Source organism: Hyperolius riggenbachi, chromosome 9 (assembly GCF_040937935.1).
Source record: "Hyperolius riggenbachi isolate aHypRig1 chromosome 9, aHypRig1.pri, whole genome shotgun sequence".
Classification (NCBI taxonomy): Eukaryota; Metazoa; Chordata; class Amphibia; order Anura; family Hyperoliidae; genus Hyperolius; species Hyperolius riggenbachi.
The window spans coordinates 15457482-15479687 of NC_090654.1; the positions used below are offsets into that span (position 1 = coordinate 15457482).

The window sequence follows — 22206 nt, forward strand, 5'->3', positions numbered from 1 at the left end:
TATTTATTTTTACCAGTGAAACCAATATAACATCTCAACATTCACAATTATACATTTCTGACATTCAAAAACAAAACAAAAACAAATCAGTGACCAATATAGCCACCTTTCTTTGCAAGGACACTCAAAAGCCTGCCATCCATGGATTCTGTCAGTGTTTTGATCTGTTCACCATCAACATTGCGGGCAGCAGCAACCACAGCCTCCCAGACACTGTTCAGAGATGTGTACTGTTTTCCCTCCTTGTAAATCTCACATTTTATGATGGACTACAGGTTCTCAATGGGGTTCAGATCAGGTGAACAAGGAGGCCATGTCATTAGTTTTTCTTCTTTTATACCCTTTCTTGCCAGCCACACTGTGGAGTACTTGGACGCGTATGATGGAGCATTCTCCTGCATGAAAATCATGTTTTTCTTGAAGGATGCAGACTTCTTCCTGTACCACTGCTTGAAGAAGGTGTCTTCCAGAAACTGGCAGTAGGACTGGGAGCTGAGCTTGACTCCATCCTCAACCCGAAAAGGCCCCACAAGCTCATCTTTGATGATACCAGCCCAAACCAGTACTCCACCTCCACCTTGCTGGCGTCTGAGTTGGACTGAAGCTCTCTGCCCTTTACCAATCCAGCCACGGGCCCATCCATCTGGCCCATCAAGACTCACTCATTTCATCAGTCCATAAAACCATAGAAAAATCTTGAGATATTTCTTGGCCCAGTCTTGACGTTTCAGCTTGTGTGTCTTGTTCAGTGGTGGTCGTCTTTCAGCCTTTCTTACCTTGGCCATGTTTCTGAGTATTGCACACTTTGTGCTTTTGGACACTCCAGTGATGTTGCAGCTCTGAAATATGGCCAAACTGGTGGCAAGTGGCATCTTGGCAGCTGCACGCTTGACTTTTCTCAGTTCATGGGCAGTTATTTTGCGCCTTGGTTTTTCCACACGCTTCTTGCGACCCTGTTGACTATTTTGAATGAAACGCTTGATTGTTCGATGATCACGCTTCAGAAGCTTTGCAATTTTAAGAGTGCAGCATCCCTTTGCAAGATATCTCACTATTTTTGACTTTTCTGAGCCTGTCAAGTCCTTCTTTTGAACCATTTTGCCAAAGGAAAGGAAGTTGCCTAATAATTATGCACACCTGATATAGGGTGTTGATGTCATTAGACCGCACCCCTTCTCATTACAGAGATGCACATCACCTAATATGCTTAATTGGTAGCAGGCTTTCGAGCCTATACAGCTTGGAGTAAGACAACATGCATGAAGAGGATGATGTGGTCAAAATACTCATTAGCCTAATAATTCTGCACTCCCTGTAAGGTGAACCTGTAGAGAGGGGGGTATGGGTGTGTCTGGTGGGTGAACCTTAATAAAGTCCAGGATGGGGGGAAAGAAAAGACAGAGAAGACCAGGAGCACAATAGTGTACAATTTACAACAATGGGAAATTAGAGCTAAGAAATTGCTATTTACAAAACTGGGTCGTTAAAAGGCAATCAAAGTAGTGAGCAGGTAGATAATTCTACCTCCACGTGGATGTGTTGATGAATCTTTTATGAGTGTTGTCAGTTGCTCTACAATGGTAAACAAGGTACATTGGATTAGTGTCATGGGGGGAGCCCCTATCTAAGAGAAAACACTGGGATGGGTGGGAGAAGGTGTGTCTCCCCCCCAACACGCCCCCCCCCCCCCCCCCAAAAAAAAAAAAAAAAGCTGTAACAAAGATTATTGTAATAATCAATCTTATCTTCAGTGACGGATAGGGTAAAAACCACAATTTTATTGTACACCTCAGTGTTCTCCTCAGAATTTTTTTCCAGCCGGGTGGCGTGAAAAAGTAGCCGGGTGGGGCGAGATGAGAGAATGCAGGGCTGGTGCTTTTGTGAGCAACCCTGCTCACAGCATAGAAGAAGGTGAGCCGATGACAGCCGGGTGCTCACCAAAACTAGCCGGGTGGAGCACCCGACTAAAAGAGCCTGGGGAGAACACTGCACATAAAAGGATGACATGTTTCGCAGGCAATACTTGCTTCTTCAGGTCAAGGTCACAGTGTTCTACACAAAGTCACTGTGACCTTAAACCGAAGAAGCAGGTAAGTGCCGCAAAATGCATCATCTTTTTACACGTCCAATAAAATTGTGGGGTTTTTTTTTACCTTATCCTTTACTCCAGGTATGATTGATTATGCCAAAAAAAATTTGGAACACCTCCCACCCATCGCTGTAGTGAGGAAACACCTGACATGTGGCGAGAAGCAGGAAAAAACATGGACCTGCACAGACCTTTATAATTTTGGGTTGCAACGCTGAGCAGATGCTGAGTATGAGTTTCCTGTTTCACTATGGAATTTATTGTGTTGTCTTTTTTACGGAGTCATTTTTTTGGGATATTTTACTGCCTTAACAAAAATAAGTTGTTGCAGAGAAAGGATGATGTGCATCTAATTATTTAAAGCCCAACGTCTGTCCCCAATTACCTCTTACTGACTAAAGTAAAGCCTGGGAGCCAGGCTGTCTCCATAGGACTGACTGCAATATGCCAGGCTGTGGGGTGGGGGGAGGACAGTCAACCCAGAGAGGAAAAGAGATGCTTTACACAATAGACTTGGGAAGCACAAGCTGTGTCCATGTAAACCCAAGACTCCTGGTGTTTGTTCATTTGAAGTGTACCCAATGCCAACCTAAAGACAAATATATGATACTTAGCTAAAAAGAGAAAAGCCTGTAGATAGTCTTACCGCATGCTCCTGGCCCCCACCATTGCCGCATGTGGACCCCCAGAACAGATCAGATATTTTACGTGGCCATACTCCTCTTCATGTACAAGCGCAGTCATACAGCGCCTGCACAGTGTGGTGCTACGAGCATGCACTAGTGCATGAAGAAGAGTGCTGGCTCGATCATAAAGGGGCCCCAAGCAGCAGTGTTGGTCTCCAGGAGGACGTGGGAAGCTTCTGGAAAATCCAGAGTCTTTCCTCTTCTTAGTTAATGTGTAACCAAGCCTAAGCTTGGGTAGAAAAGGAAATACTTACCCAAGGAGTGGGAAGCCTCTGGATCCTAATGAGGCTTCCCTCTGCATCTTCCGGTCCCCGTTGCCGCTCCTCTTTAAGCACACGGGTGGCTGAACTGCTCCTGCACAAGTATGGCCACACCTGCGCAGTAAGCCGGATCCGCACATGCATAAGCCACTCTGTGCTACTGTGCAAACTCGTCCCAGCATAGGAGTGCAGCCGCGAGCTGCAAAGGATCCCGAGAGAAGCCTCATAATGATCCAGAGGCTTCTACCTCTCCATCTCCTTAGGTAAGTATTTGTTTCTGAACCTGAGCTCGGGTTCTCATTAACCCTCCTGGCGGTCTATTAAAATCCGCCAGGGGGCAGCGCAGCAGTCTTTTTTAATTTTAAATCATGTAGTGAGCCCAGGGCTCGCTACATGGTAGCCGCTATGCAGCGGCATCCCCCCGCCCGCTTCGATCGCCTCCGGCGATCTCCGATCAGGAAATCCCGTTCAAAGAACAGGATTTCCTGGAGGGCTTCCCCCGTCGCCATGGCGATGGGGCGGGATGACGTCATTGACGTTGTGACGTCATTGGGAGTCCCGATCCACCCCTCAGTGCTGCCTGGCACTGATTGGCCAGGCAGCGCACGGGGTCTGGAGGGGGGGGCGGTGCAGCGGATAGCGGCGATAGAGCGAGGGGAGGCGGCGATCGGTGTGCTCACGCAGCTAGCAAAGTGCTAGCTGCGTGCAGCAAAAAAAAAAAAAATTATGCAAATCGGCCCAGCAGGGCCTGAGAAAACCTCCTGCACGGCTTGCACCGAACTACGTTCGGGGTTACCGCCAGGAAGGTTAAGTATCTTATTTTTAGGTTTGGCTTGGGTTCTCTTCAGAAATGTCATATGTTCAAAACGTCCTGTCTGTAAAATGCAAGCTCTAGTCTCCAGCAATGCTTAGCTACTAAGATAAGCAATGCTTAGCTACTAAGATAAGGAATTATACACAGTGTTTCTCTCCCTCCTGCCTCTTCCCCCTCCTCTTGCTTGTAGAGTTGTGAAACTACAGGCTAGGGCTGGATTGATTTGTCTGGGATCTGTCCACACAGGAGCAGCTTGTTAGCAAGTAAGGATTAGGATTAGTAAGTAAGGATTAGCCTTCATTTTATCACTGGAGTTAGGCATAAATATCTAAATCTCGACATACAAACATATTTTGGATCACCAAAATGGGATCCACCAGCCAGCTATCATGCCACATTTGTTCCCCCCAAAATATCAGAAGCCATCACTGCCAGGGTTCTCATTTTGGCATACTTCGGTTGCCCAGCCAATTCTGTCCCACCTGCATTAGCTATGAAATGATCTCAGCAGGTTACAGTTTACTTTTCATTTCTTTAATGCTGAAAACGAGGTGCTTGCGTTCAAGTCTTATCCGACGCTTCACGAAAACTGCATCACAGTCTGTACTGGATTCTCCAAGAACTGGAACCTTCTACAGTCAAGTCAAATAAATATAATTCCTGTTCATACAAACACACTTCATGATGCAGAAAATAGGTTTACCAGAAATAAATCTGAGCAAATGTTTATGTTTTTGGAAGAAATAGAAATGCTTGGAAACGTCCGAAGATGAAACACTTACGGATTCTCCACGAAGCTTCAAGAAGTTCAAGGAAATGGTTAAGCCTATTCACAAACGTTCTGTACTGTAAGTGTTGGACGGGTTCGCTATTACAATTTATTTTCCACACTTGGCTGCCAAAAAGACATAACTTTAAAAGCTGTCCCTGCAAAGTTTTCTGCACTACTAAAATAAAAGACCATCTGTTGAGAAGGGGTTTTGATTTGTGCCAGATGAAGTCAGCTATTTCCTACAAACTCGTGAGTGGGAAGTAAGAGAGAAAAGTTTCTCATCAGCTAATTACAGAACGCGCCGTAGAACCAGCTTGTGCTACATCCAGCAGTAGTGACATTACCCCCAAAACAGAAAAACATGTTGAGGCTGGAAAGCAAAACAAAGCAAGGACGAGGCTAATAGCAAAAAGATGAGGTTGGAAGAGTGATAACGCAACAAACGTTGGATCAGTCAAATGGTGGCAGTAATGCCATGGTAGGACGCATCATTTAATCAAGACTTTTAAAGAGAAGATGATTCCATAATGAGAGACTATGGAAATGTATGCAGACCATGTGCAGGGGGATATCTGGTGAACAAAAGACCACGTGACTGTCTCACATGTTCGTTATCAACCTGAATGAGTGGATTACCATTTCATCGTAAGGGCCTATTTCCACGGCCGTGGCTCCCATTCTCCTACGTAGCCGCAGCTGCATTCACTAAGCCATGCTTCGAATGTCTATAGTGACTCGGCTGCATGGTGTAAAATTCTTCAGCATGCTATCCAGATTCGCACCGAAGTGCGATCTGGGCGGCAGGACATGAAGAAATGAATAGGCAGCGTTTTCCTGTGCAGCTCGCATTGGGGGAAACGCTGCAGATTCAGCCCGGATCCAGGCATAGAGGAAATAGGCCCTAAGCCTTGACACAGGAGTATTTTGCTGCTGGTCCCACACGATGTTTAGCTGCATCACAAAAGGTGTGGGGTCTCTGGCCCTAGAGACAACCTCAGGTACAACCACTTTCAAGCTTTTTCTCCCGATATAATAGATGTGTGTTCCACTGTGGACATACGGTACACTGGTAGCGTAACCACTGATAGCATAAGGCAGGGCTGTGGAGTTGAGTCGAGGCAATTTTTGGCCACCTGGAGTCTGAGGTTTCATAAACTGAGGAGTTAGATGATCTTTGTACCGACTCCACAGCCCTGGCATAAGTACCCCTGAATGAGACTAACCTTGTCCTGCCTCAGGGGCTTGCTTCCATGTCTGTAGGTATGTAGAACCAACCATCTGTGCTTTTTTTTTAGGAGAGGGGGGACAGGGGTAAGGGAGTATCCCCTAACTTTATCAGTTTGAGTTGAGGTCCTTCTAAATTTTGGTTATATGCAGGGCCTTATTTGGTCAACAAAAGAAAACTCTAACAATGACCAAGAAGCCATAGAGGCCAAAGAACGTAATTTCTTTTACTAAAAACATATAGATCATAAAAACTATTGGAATGGGTTTTTCTAAAGAGTCATCCTTTATGCCGTGAACCCTCTCCAAACTTGTCTCTTTGGCTCAACACAGCCACATATCCACATCTGCTTCACTTCCGTACAAGGACACATCAGCTTGTTTCAATTTAGTTTAAAAACTCTTTGGGCCTGGAGCAGTCAGGAGGACACAGAAAACTCTCCAACGTTGTTAAAATGCGAAATGACTGACCATAAAAAATGAGGGAAATCCTTTGTCTAGGTTCATTTCCATGAGGTTGAGCAATAAGACAATCTGAACATACATAAAATTCAAGACTTGGCTGATATAACATCTCACAGGCTGCAAGTGCATGAAAAGTAACGTGTAAGCAATATCACTCTGTGGACTTAACAAAAAAAAATAAACAAATGTTGAACAATCTGAAGTTAAGTCTTGGCCGAGTATTTCCACATCTAAAACTACATACTTTCATTTTTTAAACAAAAAATAACAAAAACAAAACACCAAACTAGGACATTTGTAAAAATGATCATTCTAGGATGGACTCATTGATATTAATGCAAGAATACCCCCTTTCCCTGAAAATAAGACCTAGCTGGAATTTTGAACATGCTTGAAATATAAGCCCTACCCCGATAATAAGCCCTAGCGGAAGTTAAAGAGGAGGAAGAGGCAGCCAGTAAGTGGGTACACAGTGGTGCAGTGCCAATCGGGCACTGAACCTGTCATCCCAGCACACAGCAAGGTTATCAGCTGTGTGCAGGGAAGACAGGGCAGGTGCTTGATCAGTACAGTAGCACACTTTCAAATCCTTGAACAAAAGGAACAGGAAATGTTCTGCTGAGAGACACTTCCTAATAGAAATATAAGACATCCCCTGAAAATAAGCCCTACATCCTTTAGAGCAAAAATTAATATACGACACTGTCTTATTTTTGGGGAAAGACGGTAGTTTGGGCCTGATTCACTACAGTTCTCCTGGGCTGGAGGATCTTTAGAAAACACTAAGATATACATACATATAGACAGATATAGGTGGATCCTACAAGCTTGGTCCATGTTTATTAATGATGAACTGAAATTGTGCCCCCCTCCAAAGCAGAGCTTCATTTCCCCGTAATAAAAGCATCCTCTCTAGGCCTCACAGGCAGGTCAAACCCTTACACAATTAGAAACACACACTAAATCAGGACACTCCACCCATAGAGCAATAGAGTAGAGGTAGCCCCCCCCCCCCCCCAGGTAGGTAGCCAAAGGTCCCCCCCTCAGTATAAGGTAGCCACAGGTAGACCATGATAGACATATGACTGTGGTAGGGAATAGATTGTGAGCCTCTCTAAGGGACAGTTAGGTGACAAAACGATATCCTTTGTACAGCGCTGCAGAAGGAAGAGGTCATTGCTATATGAATACCAAATTAAATAAATAATAAAGGTGTCTTCCCCCAGTATAGGTAGTCCCCCAGTATAGGTAGACCCCCAGTATAGGTAGTCCCCCAGTATAGGTAGCCAAAAGGTATCTGGGAAAAATGGCGCCTATGGCAAACACTGAAATGAAGGACAACATAATTAGTCACACTCACTAAAATAAAACATTCCACAATGAAAAAAAAGTAGAGAGGAAATAACATGGAGACAACCTATTCACCCAATTTACTAACAGAGATGATCAGTGAAATGCTAATAATTGCGGCTTCCATGTAAATTTAGTGCAAACTGTTTTCACTTTGGAACTGGGCTTATCAAAATCGGTGCATGTGACTGGCTCAATTCTGAGCAAGCTTTAGATGGAGATAGAAAATGAGTCCAGGTTAGGCATTTCGTTTTTTCATGCTTACTTGAAAGGTTTGACTAGTAGCAATATACTTTGGCAGAGGACAGCCTTTAAAGAGTAAGCCTTTGGTAGAGTAAAGCCTTTAACCCTCCTGGCGGTTTGCTAAAAATCCGCCAGGGGGAAGCAAATCAGTTTTTTTTCATGTAGCGAGACAGGGTCTCCCCCCAGTTCAAAGAAAGGGATCCTGGAGGGCTTCCCCCGTCGCCATGGCGGGGGGGCGCGACGAATAGCGGCGGATCGTCGGCGATCGCATTGCACACGCAGTGCTAGCTGCGTGTAGCAAAACACAAATTATGCAAATCGGCCCAGCGGGGCCTGAGCGGTGCCTTCCGGCGGCATAGCCCGTGCTCAGCACGGGCTTACCGCCACGGAGGTTAAAGGATACATCCAGGCAAAAAAAAATAATCAAAAATCAACGTACCTCGGCATTTCTTCAGCCCCTTGCAGCTGTCCTGTGCCCTCGTCGCAGCTCTGCTCCCCACCAGTGGCCCGAGTTCCCTTCCTGTATCAGAGGCCTAGTTCCGCACGGTCTCACATAGTTGCGCTGACGTCATCCGGACTGTACTGCGCAGGTAGTACAATCCGGATGATGTCAGTGCGACTCTATGAGCCGTACATTGGAGCGCAGGCAGATGCTGACCTGGCGAGGTCGGCATCTGCACCGGAGGAGACCGGGAGCCACCGGAGCTGCGGCGAGGGCTCATTACAGCTGCCAGGGGCTGGAGGAAGCCCGAGGTGAGTTAATGATTGTTTATTTTTTTGCCTGGACCTTCCCTTTAAGGCATACATGTCAAACGCCGGCCCATGGGCCAAATCTGGCCCTCAGAGCCATTAAATTTGGCCCTCAAGTGGTTTCCCCACTTTGCATTATGTTTGGCCCACTCTAGACCACCAGGAAAGCTATATTGGAGGTGAAGCCCTAGATCACCAGGGAAGCCAAATGGAGGAAGGAGGGGGAAAGCAATAAACAAGAAGGAACTGTATAGGGGATCGAGGGGGACCACCTGGGAACTTTATAAGGGAGGAAGGTGGCCAGTGGATATTGAGGATGGCCCGTTTGACACTCCTGCTTTAAGGGGACTGCCTCTGACAAGGATTGGTGTTTAGCCTTCACAAAAATAGCAAAAACCTCTCACTACATTAACCATAGAGAGAATCATCTAATGACCATGTGGCGGTGGTATCTGACACGTATGCGCGTAGCCCAACGCCAGCCTGTTGCATCTCCCTATGCCGGAGAGGATGCAATGAACATGACACTCTCCCTCATATTTTGTGGTTTTGCCCGAAAATCCAGGGTTTGTGGAAGGATGTGTGTCGAATAGGACTAACCTTCCAATTAAATAGTCCTACTATTACCTCAGGTATCATTAACACACAAAAACAGTCATATAGTTCCCTGTTAGATCAGGTTATTAGTCTCGCACACTTTACTAGCCACGAGACAACTCATAGCAATATACTAAAGGTCTCTCGACATATCCAAGAAGTTATTAATAAAACAGACTTCCATCTTCATGCAGAATGAGAAGACACGATTAGAAATGGCCGAGGTCACGTCTTTAGATCCCTTTAAAGCTATGTATACACGTCCAACTAGCGCACGACGTGCAGACGACCACTAGCACAACCCGACTTAGTGCAAGACCTGTATGTCCACACGTCCAGACGGATAAACGGCCAACTCATTTACATACCGCACACGCAAGCAGAATGACGGACTACACGCTCAAAACAAGTCCAAGGTGTTTACAGGTTGTTCAAATGTCTTGTACACACGCATCAAATGCACACTATTAGAGCAACAGTCGTGAATAGATCCAATAGTTGGATCGTGCAAAATGGCTGTTATCAGTCACTTGTCAAATCGTTTGCACGTGTACACATGCCTGGTTGTCGTCCAACAGTCTAAACCAGACTAAAGTCAGACGACAATCAGGCAGTTTGGTTGAGCGTGTGTATGCGCCTTAAGCCTGACACACCCTGCTCACAATGCTATACAAAATGTGATTCCTTTTGGTGTATCAGGTTGCGGAACGCGTATCCGAGTAATAACTTCTAAGGATAAACGATGAACAGACATTCCCTTCTTTTTCTTCTTTCCCTTTCTTATGTTATCAGTTGCTTCCTATGATAATTTCTTATCTAATCCCAGCATTGCATTCCTGACAAAACGGTATTATGTATAACTATTTGGGTAATTCATAAAGCGGAAGTGAAGAGTATGTTACACTTACCTGGGGCTTCTGCAAGCCCCCAGCAGCCGCTCTGTCCCGCGCCGGTCCTCCACGAGTCTCTCCCACCGCCAGCTACTTTCGGTTTCGTCGCCGGGCCACTGTGCAGCTCTAGCCACACGTAACCTTTGTGTTCCAGTCCGCAATAGCGCTATTGCAGAAGAAAACGCGTAAAATGGATACGCTTGTGTCCCCTCGTTTTCTAAGTCGAGAAACGAAACAGAGCGGCAGCGGGGAACCGGAGGATCGTGTGGGACTGGCGCGGGACAGAAAGGCTGCACGGGGCTGGCAGAAGCCCCAGGTAAGTTGAACAGTTTGTTTAAAAATACTCTTCCGTTCATCATTAAGGTCGATGTGCATTTTTATAGACTGGGATAAAGAAATAGTGCCGAACATCCAGTGTCTTGACTAAACATCTGTTGAACCCTCTTGATGGGTTTACCGGTGCATGATTATGCGAATGACGCTTGGCAAAGCGCGGCAACAACGACCGTCCCGGCGGATCTTTAAGATCCCTGATGACTCACCCGCAAAGTACTGCGATCGCTTGAACTCTCATTCGCACCCAGTCGTGCGCTGTCGATGGACCGGGCAACGCACGTCCTTGGGAGACATCGCAGTGATCCATGTTCTTGTGTCTTTAGGTGAGTATTCATGTCTTATCGCTGGAGGGACCTCATTGCGTTGAAAGGGGCTAGTATGATATGCCTTTGCATACAAAGCATTTTGAAAGCAAGCATCTTCCATTAGTACAATTGAATGCAAATTTTGTGCAAGTTGCTTTTCTCATTACTAGTGTTCCTTCTTGATGTGAGTGCATGGGTGCAGAGGGTTAATGGTTGTTTTTACACGTAAGGATGCCTCATTCCTCGACATATGAGGCATCCTTACGCGTAAAAACAACCATTACCGAGCACGTCAGTAAATGTCAATTCATCAAGGTTACAGCATGTGATAAAGCAACTAAACAATACAGTCCTTTGAAGTGATGAAAAGAGTGCGGAGTCTGTGTGAGAAGACTGTGCTGGGAGCTGTGACTGACAGGAGCAGGAAGCCAATAGAAACAGTCTCTGTTCTCCTGCAAGTCCCGGCTGATCGATTTGATAGGACCCGCAGCCTTCTAAGGCGGGACAAGATTTTATACCCCCCAGGCAGCAGCAGAGCGATTGGGGAAAAAAAAAATCAGGCTTCCCCTGAATATCTTCGGCTGTTTAACCACTTGGGTTCCTGTTTGAAGATGTGTAGGAGCTAGTGGGGAAAATCACCTAAGCAGGGCATGTATAAAGTTTCTTTGAAGTTCCTCTAAGCTGTGCCAATTAAATAGAATGTTAAGAAAGACTAATAACCAGATTCAGAGCAGATTCAGAGCAAGCAGAGGCAGTATAACAAAACATGCACATCTAAAGGGATGTCTCGCAATGCCCTCACTGTACGGAACAGCTTGTAACAACACGGACACTCCACTCTCTTCTGCTGTTACGAACAGGTTTTTCGTCAATGGGCTTAGATAATTTACCAAACTTCTACCGCACCTGTGAACATTTTTATGAATTAGCACACAAAAGTCTAAAATACCAAATGCGGTATTTTCCCGACCAGATTTTTTTTTCCGCACAGCCTTTTATGAATCGACCCCTTAATCACAGTCTGACTTTCCTGGATGCACCCCTCTTGTTTGCACCAAATTTGAAATCCGCTCCATTCGTCACATGATGTTTAATGACATATACTGGTCACCTTCATTAATATCATTCCTACCCCGGTTTTACTGTTCCTGTCTGACTATATACAGTAGCTTTGTCACAGCCTTATTTATTATATTTATAAAGCGCCAACATATTATGCAGCCTTGCTATTGTTTTATGCAAACGCTTCTAGTAAAAACTATGGTTGTAAAAAAATTTCTAAGCTGCAAAAATGGAACCCTGTTCTCGTTGGCGTGCAACCGTATCAGCATCTCATTGACTATCTGTACTGACTGAGTGATTTTAGATACAGGCTGACATGAATGTTTATGCTGGAACCATCACCGATGTCACATCTGTGCCTCGTTACCTAACAGCAGCAGAGATCTGGGATTCCCGCAGCGACACGGCTTGAAAGGCGACAGAGACAGAGTCATACAAATATTTACACCGATGTAAGCTGTTGCGGGCGCGCAATAATGGGCCTGATATGATTATGTAAGCGACGTGCTCCAGCGGTTTATGTTACGTTCACCACTTCTCAGCACCAAGCCAAAGACAGAAGATGGCAGCTGAACGGATCTTGTCTATTTATAGAGAGAATTATTGACACATTTTGGAAAGATGGAACAAAGAAACTATGTATTGCAGATAAAAATTAAAAGACAACCACCCCTCCCTCCTTAAAGGACACCCGAGGAAAAAATAAACTAATAAAATAAACAATTTTATCTATCTTCCGTATCCTAAAAATGACTTTTTAAGATAATCCACAGTTTTATTTTATGTTTAAATCTACTTTTTAAGTTTTGACTGTTTTAGTGTTTTTGCTCAATGACCCATTCATTGAAGTATGCCCGAGCTAAAAATCGATGTACTGACCCTTTTTTTTATCTCTTTCCTGCTCTCAGATTTAACGCTTTCAGGCAGAGAAAGAAAAAAAGTAACAGCCTAGTTATTTGTGTGCTTGGCACTGTACATACCCAAGTCTATCTCATAATGTCACATGTCAGTTCGGGTATCCTTTAAATAAAACCTGAATTTGGAACTTGACCAATAAATTAAAGTTTCCTTACTGATTTCATAATTTTAATCATGGGGAAAAAAAGAATCCAAAATACAGTTGGTTATTTGCCTATAGAATCGATTCTAAACAAAGTATAGGTATTGGGCAGTCTGGTTGTGCACGCAAGTTAAGAAAAAATTGCATTGCATGGACCATATTTGCTGCTGACATCTGCAACTGATTGGCCATGAAATGGTGACATTACAGAGTCATCTTCACAAAGCTAAGTATGATAATTGGGAGAAGAATGTGTCAGAACACAAGTCCTGGCCTTGAAATGACAACAAACAATAACATTTCTATAGCACTTTTCTTCCATAGGACTCAAAGCGCTTAGGCTCTCTCAGATTAAGTAGTTGGTAGTAGGATGAAGTATTCACACAACAAAAGTCATATTTCTGCAAATGCCAAACTGAACAGGTGGGGTTTTAATCTGGATTTAAACACGTCCAGAGATGGAGCTGTCCTGATCTGCTGAGGTAAGGAGTTCCATAATGTGGGAGCAGCATGACCGAAGGCTCTGGGACCAAAATTTTTCAGGTGGATTCTGGGTATGATGACTAGATTATTAGAACCTGTGGATCTGAGATTGTTGGGATTGCTACTCAATAAGACAATCACACAATAGGAACAGCTACACCTTGTTGGGCTACATCAAATGCTGACATGGTCACTGTCTTAGGTAGTCTTCTTCCTTGGTATCCAGAAAGTAAGGCCTAAAGACCTTGGAAAAATAGAGAAGAGGGATTGCCAATAGTGTAACGTCAGAAGAACTGCATACAAGTATAAAACATCAGGTAGTCACAAACTAGTTGTCACTAAGATAACCAAGCAGGCAGATGGGGAACTTACCCCTGTCCCCAATCAGGAGGACTATCCTCCGTGCCACAGTCCCTCTACAAGAAGAGGCCATAGGGTATATTACCTACACCAATGTGCCCAAAAGCTAAACAGGTCTACAAAGCTAATGAGCGGTTTGCAGGAGTCACACAAAAAGAATGAAATCAATTTAAAACCATTTAAAATGGGATGGTAGGATCTCACTGCCTACGGAAGGAAGGCAACATACCAACGTAGGTCAAAGTAACAATGTATGTATGCATTTCGTGAGTATTCTTCCAGCTTCCACAGGACTATTCTGCAAGCAAGCTCTGTCAGAGGCACTCCTGCTAATTGCTGTCCTGAAACTGGTGAGCAAAACCAGGTCCACATTATGCTAGATTGGAAATGAGAGCGACTACTGCTCTGATGTATGATCCGCTGTATCTGCCACTTCCATTTAGTATCGGTTGGTGCCCATCGGACAAGCAAGGAAGACCATAGCATGCATATTATCTGTTTACAGTATGCCATCCAGAAAGTCATGTAAGAGGAGACTTTGTATTCCGCTACTGCAGTAGAGACCATGAATACTGCAGTAGGATCCGTTGACACGTCCATTTATCCGATGGTCTCCACTGGGGAAAAAGTCAGATTTTTGTCTAAATGTCAACCCAGCTTAAAGATGAATTCAAGTGAAAATAACATAATTAACAACATTATTACAATAATTATGTATAAATAATTTAGTCAGTGTTTTCCCATTGTAAAATCTTTCCTCTACCTGATTTACATTCTGACATTTATCACATGGTGACATTTTTAAATGCTGGCAGGTGATGTCAGTGGAAGGAGATGCTGCTTGCTTTTTTGGCAGTGTGAAACAGCTGTTATTTCCCACAATGCAACAAGACTCCCACAGTGTGATGTCAGCACCATGGTCCTGACATCACATTGTAGGAGGAGTTTCAACACAATATCAGCCATACAGAGCCCCCTGATGATCCGTTTGAAAAAAGGAAAATATACATTGGGAGTCGGACATGTACTGAGGATACACCATCGCTACAGGAAGCCCATATGAAGTGCATCAGTCTTCTCATTGTGACCTGGCTTGTTACTGAACTCGGTTTGAACTCTGCCTGCCCTTGACCTTTGACCTGAATACTGACTCAGCTTGTCTGCTGCCAGCCCTGACCCTTCTGCTCATTTAAATACTTCGGACAGACTGACTCCAGCTCTCACCTTTCGGCCTGTCCTTCAACCCTGCATTCTCCAGATACCGGCCTGCAACTACCAGCCTGCCCTGCCGCCCGGAGGAGCCGCCTTCCCATCTCTTGTGAAGACCAATACTTAGGCCTGAGCTCCCCCAGGGCATGGAGAGTTTACCACTATTACTACAGTTTCATGACACTGCTCCAAACTACATAGAATTTGCATGAAATCTATTACTGTATTAGTATCTTTTCGATCATCTCTTTTTTGTTTAAAAAAAAAAAAAAAAAGCACACACACACATACTATGTAGTTAACAGTAGGCAGTAAAAATCTGACAGGTTTTGGACTAGTTCATCACCTCATGGGGTATTCTTAGTATCTCCTTCATTATTTACCAAATATGTTATTTGTGCACTATTTGGGCATTTGGACTGAGCAATTCCCCCTTAGCAGTTGCTTTTGAAAATAAATGAAACCCTGAAAAGTCCCTAGAAGTAGATAGACTAGTCCAAAACCTGTCAGATCTGTCAGTAATATCTGCGTAGGCGCACTAGCGGCTCATTGTTTGGGTAAGGCAGAAATAGCCGAACCTGATCGATACGCTCTACGGCGCAGGTGCGAGTCCTTTTGCGCCTGCGCAGTAGAGCGGATACGATCGTGTTTGGCTATTTCTGCCTAGCTCGTAGGAAGAGCCACTACAGCGCCCCCCGCTGGAGCCGGGAAGGTTAATATATCAAGTCTTGTCAGGCTTGTCGGGGGAGGATTGCCGGACACTTCGGGGGGAGCCAGTGCTGGATAGTCTGCAGCTACAGGGGAGGGGAAAGCCTCATAAGCCTCATTGGCATCCTGAGACTTCCCCCTCCCGAGGTGAGTACCCCCCAGAGGTTTTTTTTTTTACATTACAGAGTCTCTTTAAGGCCCCGTTCACATCTGAGCGTTGTGCCATCGATTTCAACAAAATACTCAAGCTCTAGCGCTTTTTAAAGCCATAATACCCTATGGGCACGTTCTCACTTGGGCGATTTGCGTTAATCGCCAACGATTAACGCAAATCTCCAAATGCAAATTTGTATCCTGCACCATTTTCAGGAGATTTCCTGGCGATCATGTTTTGTGCTTTACAAGCGTTAATCGCGTAAAAAAAAATCGCCTAGTGTGAACGGTGATTTTTTTGCATTAATAGCCAACAGCCGCCAGAGCAAAATGCTAGCAAAAGCGCAAGCGTTTTGCAAGTGTGAATGGGGCTTAAAGTTCTTCTTTGACTTGAATTTGTTTCCTCTTCTTTGGGTTTGGCTGCCAACAATACAATAACATAAATTAGAAGTGAAAAAAAAGATTGCAGATTGGTGCTGATGTGTTTTACATCTCTGTCTGATAGTCCCCAGGAGATACCAGGCAGGCTGGGTCCTGTAATATTCTCCTGCCAGGAGAGTGAGGATTCATTCCCTAGCACAGAACCGATCCCCTGATCCCGCCCACCTCCTCCCTCTGCTGTCATTAACTCTTGTGGCCAGCTCTGCAGCTAAGCAACCTATTTCATCTTTCATCATAAATCCACGCATACCACTCCTCACTCACTGCCTGCAACAAGAGACCATGTCTCGATCATCTTTTATTTAACCCTTCCATAAAGATACTGGGCAGGTCGTGGAAGGGGTTAAATGCTTTTAAATGCACTAAGAAAGGGCAAGTAAAGAAGATCTGCAGTGCTGGCCACAAAGCTAATCTCTCACCAGCAGGAGGAGGAGGTGGGCGGGGTCAGGCGACAAGCTCTAAGCTCATAAGGAGAGACTAGACTCCCAGCTCCTCCCTGACTATGGTTTGCACAATAAAACCACACTTTCATCTCAGCGTGAAATAGAACTACAGCATCCAGCCAGCCTGGTACTTTCGATATATTTTTGGACAAAAAGTACACACGTGCCATGGACTAAACTTTATGCAATGCGAATTATTGCAAAACATTACGATATTCATTAAAACAGGAGGCAAAATTAAGGCAAACAATAGATAGTATCATAGTAACAAGCTGACTTCAGAGAGATGGCTTTAAGAAATCATTAAAGCGGATCCGAGATGAAAACCTAACTATAACAAGTAACTTGTCTATATATCTTATCTAAAGTTTAGATAGTTTACACAGCATATTTATCAGCAAACAGCTTCAACAGTTTATGATTATTTATTCCTGTGATACAATGAGGGCAGCCATGTTCTGTTTGTCACATTGTCAAAGGCTGAGGGCTGGAGATGGTATCAGCTTGCCTGTGTGTAAATTCACTCCCCTCTCTTCCTCCCCTCTGCCTCTGAAATCTCTGGCTAGTAACCTCTTCCTCCTGCCCAGACTGAGCTCCCATAAGCCCTTGCTACAGTGCCAAGGCACAAAAGGAGCTGTGGGCGAGGCTTGCTTAGTTTAAAGGGAATTAGAGTATTAAAACAAAAAAAGTATTTGGCTTGAGGAATGCCCTATAAAAACTATATGAAAGGAACACCATTATGCAAGGAGTAAAAGTTTATCTCTGATCCACTTTAAGGTTTGTATGTCAGAGGTTTCTAACCCCCCCCCCCCTCACCCTTTGGGATATACAGTAAATATATACCCTAAGGCTCCGGAGGCTGGAAGGACCTCCTTCATACCAAGCCCCATGCTGATAGTCCACTAATTGTTTCAGGGAACCACGCAGGGGTCCTCTGCAGCTGCACAACTTTCCTCATCACAAGAGCTTTATCAGGACTTCAGAGGAATGCTCATAACAAACAGCCGAAACAACAGAAAAACAAGGTAAGGGCCCAGTCACACTTCAGCGATTAGCGGGTGATTCCAGCTAATCGCTAAAATGCTAGCACCTTTTAAAGCGCTACTGCTATTTTACCCTATGGCAGTGTTCTCACTGCCGCAATTGGTGCCGATCACGGGCATTTTGCGATTAGCGCCAATCGCAAAACCCGTTATCTACCGCATTTTTGCCTCGATTCTGGAGCGACTGCGGTACAGTGCTTAGTAAAGCAGTGATTGCGATCGCTCTGAATCGCGGAAGTGTCCAGTGATTTTTACCGCGATTAGCGGTAAAGAGCCAGCGTTTTGCGCTTTTAGATGTGAACAGTGCCTTAGACTCTTATTAAACTGCTGACACACTGTAGCACGGACAGGCTTCTCATCCAAACTTAGAAACACAATTAGAATTCATTTTACTGACATCAAACCAATAATGCTGAAGTCGGTTTCACACCAGCAACCTACGATCGGAGGAACGCATCGCAATGCTTAAAATAGGCTTTGGAGATACTCGCGGTAATGTAGCTTTTGGCAGCAAGCCAATCTATGAATGAGGCTGTCAAGCGGTCACTTCCTGTGGGCAAAATACGAATTGCATGGAAGTGTATTTAAAAAATACGCTTCTGCGCATGCGCACCATTGACTTAAGTGTTCATTTCCATATTGCGCTTTTAAGCACACTTATGGAAATGCAACCGCAGGGACAGCAGACAGTGCATAGACTGCATGGTCTGCTGTTTCCATTCATGTGCTGCAATTCACTTTTGAATCACAGCGCATGGTTGGCTGAATTTCAGTGTAATGAATGGAATCGCAAGCTCCACCCCCGGTAGTGGTACGCGGCTCTGCGGTGAATAGAAACGAGCGCCTTACATGACTTCCGGTCATGCAGGCTAACGACGCATATGTACAGTATCAGCCTGTCGTCCTAGGGATAGGGTCCTAATCCCCACCAGGCAGCATGCCTCCTGCGTGAATACAAGCGTAGAGGGCCCATTCGCACTTGAGCGATTAGCGGGCGATTCCCTCTGATCGCCGAAGCGCTAACGCTTTTTAAAGCGCTGGCGCAATAGAAAGTATATGGCAGTGATCTCACTGGCGCAACTGGCGCCAATCCCAGCCGATCTGCGATTAGTGGCAATCGCAAAAGGCAGCATTTTGCCACGATTCTGGAGCGATCGCAGTACAGCACTTGATAAAGTGCTGATCGCGATCGCTCTGAATCGTGGAAGTATGAGCAGTGATTTACCGCGCTAATCGGGGTAAAATCAGCCGCCCTAAACGGTAGCGCTGGGCGCTAAAGATGGCCATACATCAATAGATGGCTGCCTGACTACCACAAAACAATCTCATCAGAGGGATCGAATACCTGCACACGCTACACATAGGTGGCCAATAGATTTCAGCATGAATATTGAATATCTATTGAACCGCAGACTACAGGCCATCAATCTAACGACCTCCAAGCCCCCTTTTGAGCGAGATTTTCCGCCCGGTATGATCAAGAATTCCGGATTTGGACAAAAATCGATCAAAATTACGATCAGCCTATTACGAATCTGCCTGGGAATTGACCAGGAAAATAGGCTTAGTGCATGGGCACTTTATCTGCACATCGTTTTCTTGCAAGCTTTCTTAGTTGGTTTGATATCGGCATATCTGTTCATCCCTCAGTCGCTGTAATTAATTTTAAGTGACAGAGATATGTCCAGAAAAGATCAATAAACTTTACGTGAAAAGAGAGCACACAACGTTTAAAAGGCTTTATGTAATCTACGTAGCGAAGGGCAGGGACGAAAGAGGGCACAAGGTGATGAAAAGGAGAAGAAAGGGGGACAAAGTGGCACAATGGGACAGGAGGAGGGACAAAAGGGAAAAGGAGGCACAAGGGAACAGAAGGATGGAAAAAGGGGAGCAGAACGAGGCACAAAGGGGTCTGAAGGGAACACAGTAGGCAGAGGTGGCACAGAGGGACACAGTGGAGGCACAGAGAGCAGAAATGGCACAGAGGAGTACACTGACGGCACAAGGGGATGAAAAGAGGCACAGGGGGACAGAGGTGACAGTGTGAAAGATGGACATAGTGGAGGTGCAGGGGTGCAGCAGTGGCACAGTGGGGGAAGCACAGGGGGATGGAAAGAGGCACATGAAGACAGAGGAGACAGAGAGGAGCACACTAAAAGCTCAGAGGGGGACACTGGAGGCACAGGGGGATGGAAAGAGGCACAAGAAGACAAGGGTGACAGAGAGGGACACTGGTGGCACAGTGGGCGGACACTGGAGGCACAGGGGGATGGAAAGAGGCACATGAAGACAGGGGTGACAGAGAGGGACACTGGTGGCTCAGAGGGGGACACTGGAGGCACAGGGGGATGGAAAGAGGCACAAGAAGACTGGGGTGACAGAGATGGGCACTGGTGGCACAGTGGGCGGACACTGGAGGCACAGGGGGATGGAAAGAGGCACATAAAGACAGGGGTGACAGAGAGGGACACTGGTGGCTCAGAGGGGGACACTGGAGGCACAGGGGGATGGAAAGAGGCACAAGAAGACTGGGGTGACAGAGATGGGCACTGGTGGCACAGTGGGCGGACACTGGAGGCACAGGGGGATGGAAAGAGGCACATGAAGACAGGGGTGACAGAGAGGGACACTGGTGGCTCAGAGGGGGACACTGGAGGCACAGGGGGATGGAAAGAGGCACAAGAAGACTGGGGTGACAGAGATGGGCACTGGTGGCACAGTGGGCGGACACTGGAGGCACAGGGGGATGGAAAGAGGCACATAAAGACAGGGGTGACAGAGAGGGACACTGGTGGCTCAGAGGGGGACACTGGAGGCACAGGGGGATGGAAAGAGGCACAAGAAGACTGGGGTGACAGAGATGGGCACTGGTGGCACAGTGGGCGGACACTGGAGGCACAGGGGGATGGAAAGAGGCACATGAAGACAGGGGTGACAGAGAGGGACACTGGTGGCTCAGAGGGGGACACTGGAGGCACAGGGGGATGGAAAGAGGCACAAGAAGACTGGGGTGACAGAGATGGGCACACTAAGGGCACAGATCAGAGGGGGACACTGGAGGTACAGGGAGGTACAGAGGTGGTACAGAGTTTCAAGTTATGGACAGATTCAGGTTAAGAACGAACCTACAGCCCCCCCATCTCATTATTTATCTTTAAAGTAGATCTGTGATGAACTCACCCCCACCCCTGGGGGATACTCACCTCTCGAGGGGGATGCCTCTGGATCCTAATGAGGCTTCCCCTGCCCTCCTCACCCTCTGGGATCCAGTGCTGGCAGCCCCCGAACACCGGCAAGGTAAAATATTCACCCACTGCGATTCAACACAAGTGCTGTAGCAGATTGCTGATTGGGCTTGTGCAGAAATAGCCGAGCCCGATTGGGTCCGCTCTTTACGGAGCAGGCGACTCGCTCTGTGGCTTTGGGGGAGCCAGCCTCTGGATCCCAATGCGGCTTCCCCCAGGTAAGTATCCCCGGTGGGGAGGGGGGTTTGTTACAGATCCTCTTTGAATAGGTTTTGTGAAACAACCCCAATATCTATTTGTCTGAAACTAAAAGTGAAATGAGTGAACTGACTCGCACTTAAAGGGGTTCTGTGGATCTTTAAAAAAAACAAAAACTGACGCCTACCTGGGGCTTCCATTGGCCCCCTGCAGCTGTCATGTCCCGCACCGTCCTCCTACAATCCTCAGTTCCCCGCCACCGGTCCGGGTCCAATTATTGGTCTAACTAGATGAATAATACTCGCTCGCATCTCTGGAAGGTTACAGGCGCAGTACAAGGTTTTCTCGTACTGCGCAGTAACCTTCCGGAGACGCGCGGAAACAGTAGCATCAGACTAATAATTGGACCGGCGGCGTGGAGCGGACGCGCAGGACATCACAGCTGCAGGGGGTCAATAGAAGCCCATGGTAAATGTCATTTCTTGTTTTTTTTAAAGATCCACAGAACCCCTTTAAGATAAAGCCAAACATCATTCATTAACATTAATAAATAAATGTCATTAGCCAGTGCTAAAATCTCCTAAACTGTAACTCGGCCAAAAAAATGAAAAACACTCGTCACGAGGCTGGAGCTTAATCCAATCCTAGGGATATTATTTGGATCCAATGACTTAATTTTCCTTCTTGGGCTGGATAGCTCAGCCCCTGTCTCTGCAGCCCTGGTAAAGGGTTAAGGCTAATCCCCCCAATGGTCTGAGGCTGCTCAGTCCCTGCCAGCAAGTCATGCAGCCTCTCGCTATTGTTATGACACACACTTCTCTTCCAGGCTGCGAGATTTTCCTACACAGAACTCCTGAGGAGCACACGGAGACTTTTCCCAGGCTGCGCAAAGATGCGGACGATACGGATATGGTGCTCTGTCATCCTGGTCCTGCCCTTCATCCACACGGCGCCTCCCGCACATCAAGAGGACATTTATGACTACAATGCTGAGGATATGTTTGAGGGACTGCTGTTTAA

The 22206-nt window shown here is 46.0% G+C and overlaps 2 protein-coding genes across 6 annotated transcripts in view; one reads left to right on the forward strand and one right to left on the reverse strand.

Moving 5' to 3' along the window:
- Positions 1 to 22206, reverse strand: part of CENPP (centromere protein P) — a 413763-nt gene that overhangs the window by 304033 nt on the left and 87524 nt on the right. The window lies entirely within an intron of this gene.
- OGN (osteoglycin) overlaps positions 21900 to 22206 on the forward strand; it is a 28181-nt gene continuing 27874 nt past the window's right edge. The window contains exon 1 of the mRNA XM_068251990.1: positions 21900 to 22206. This exon is cut by the window's right edge and continues 43 nt beyond it. Coding sequence (XP_068108091.1) covers positions 22079 to 22206 — 128 coding nt within the window. The 5' untranslated portion in view covers positions 21900 to 22078.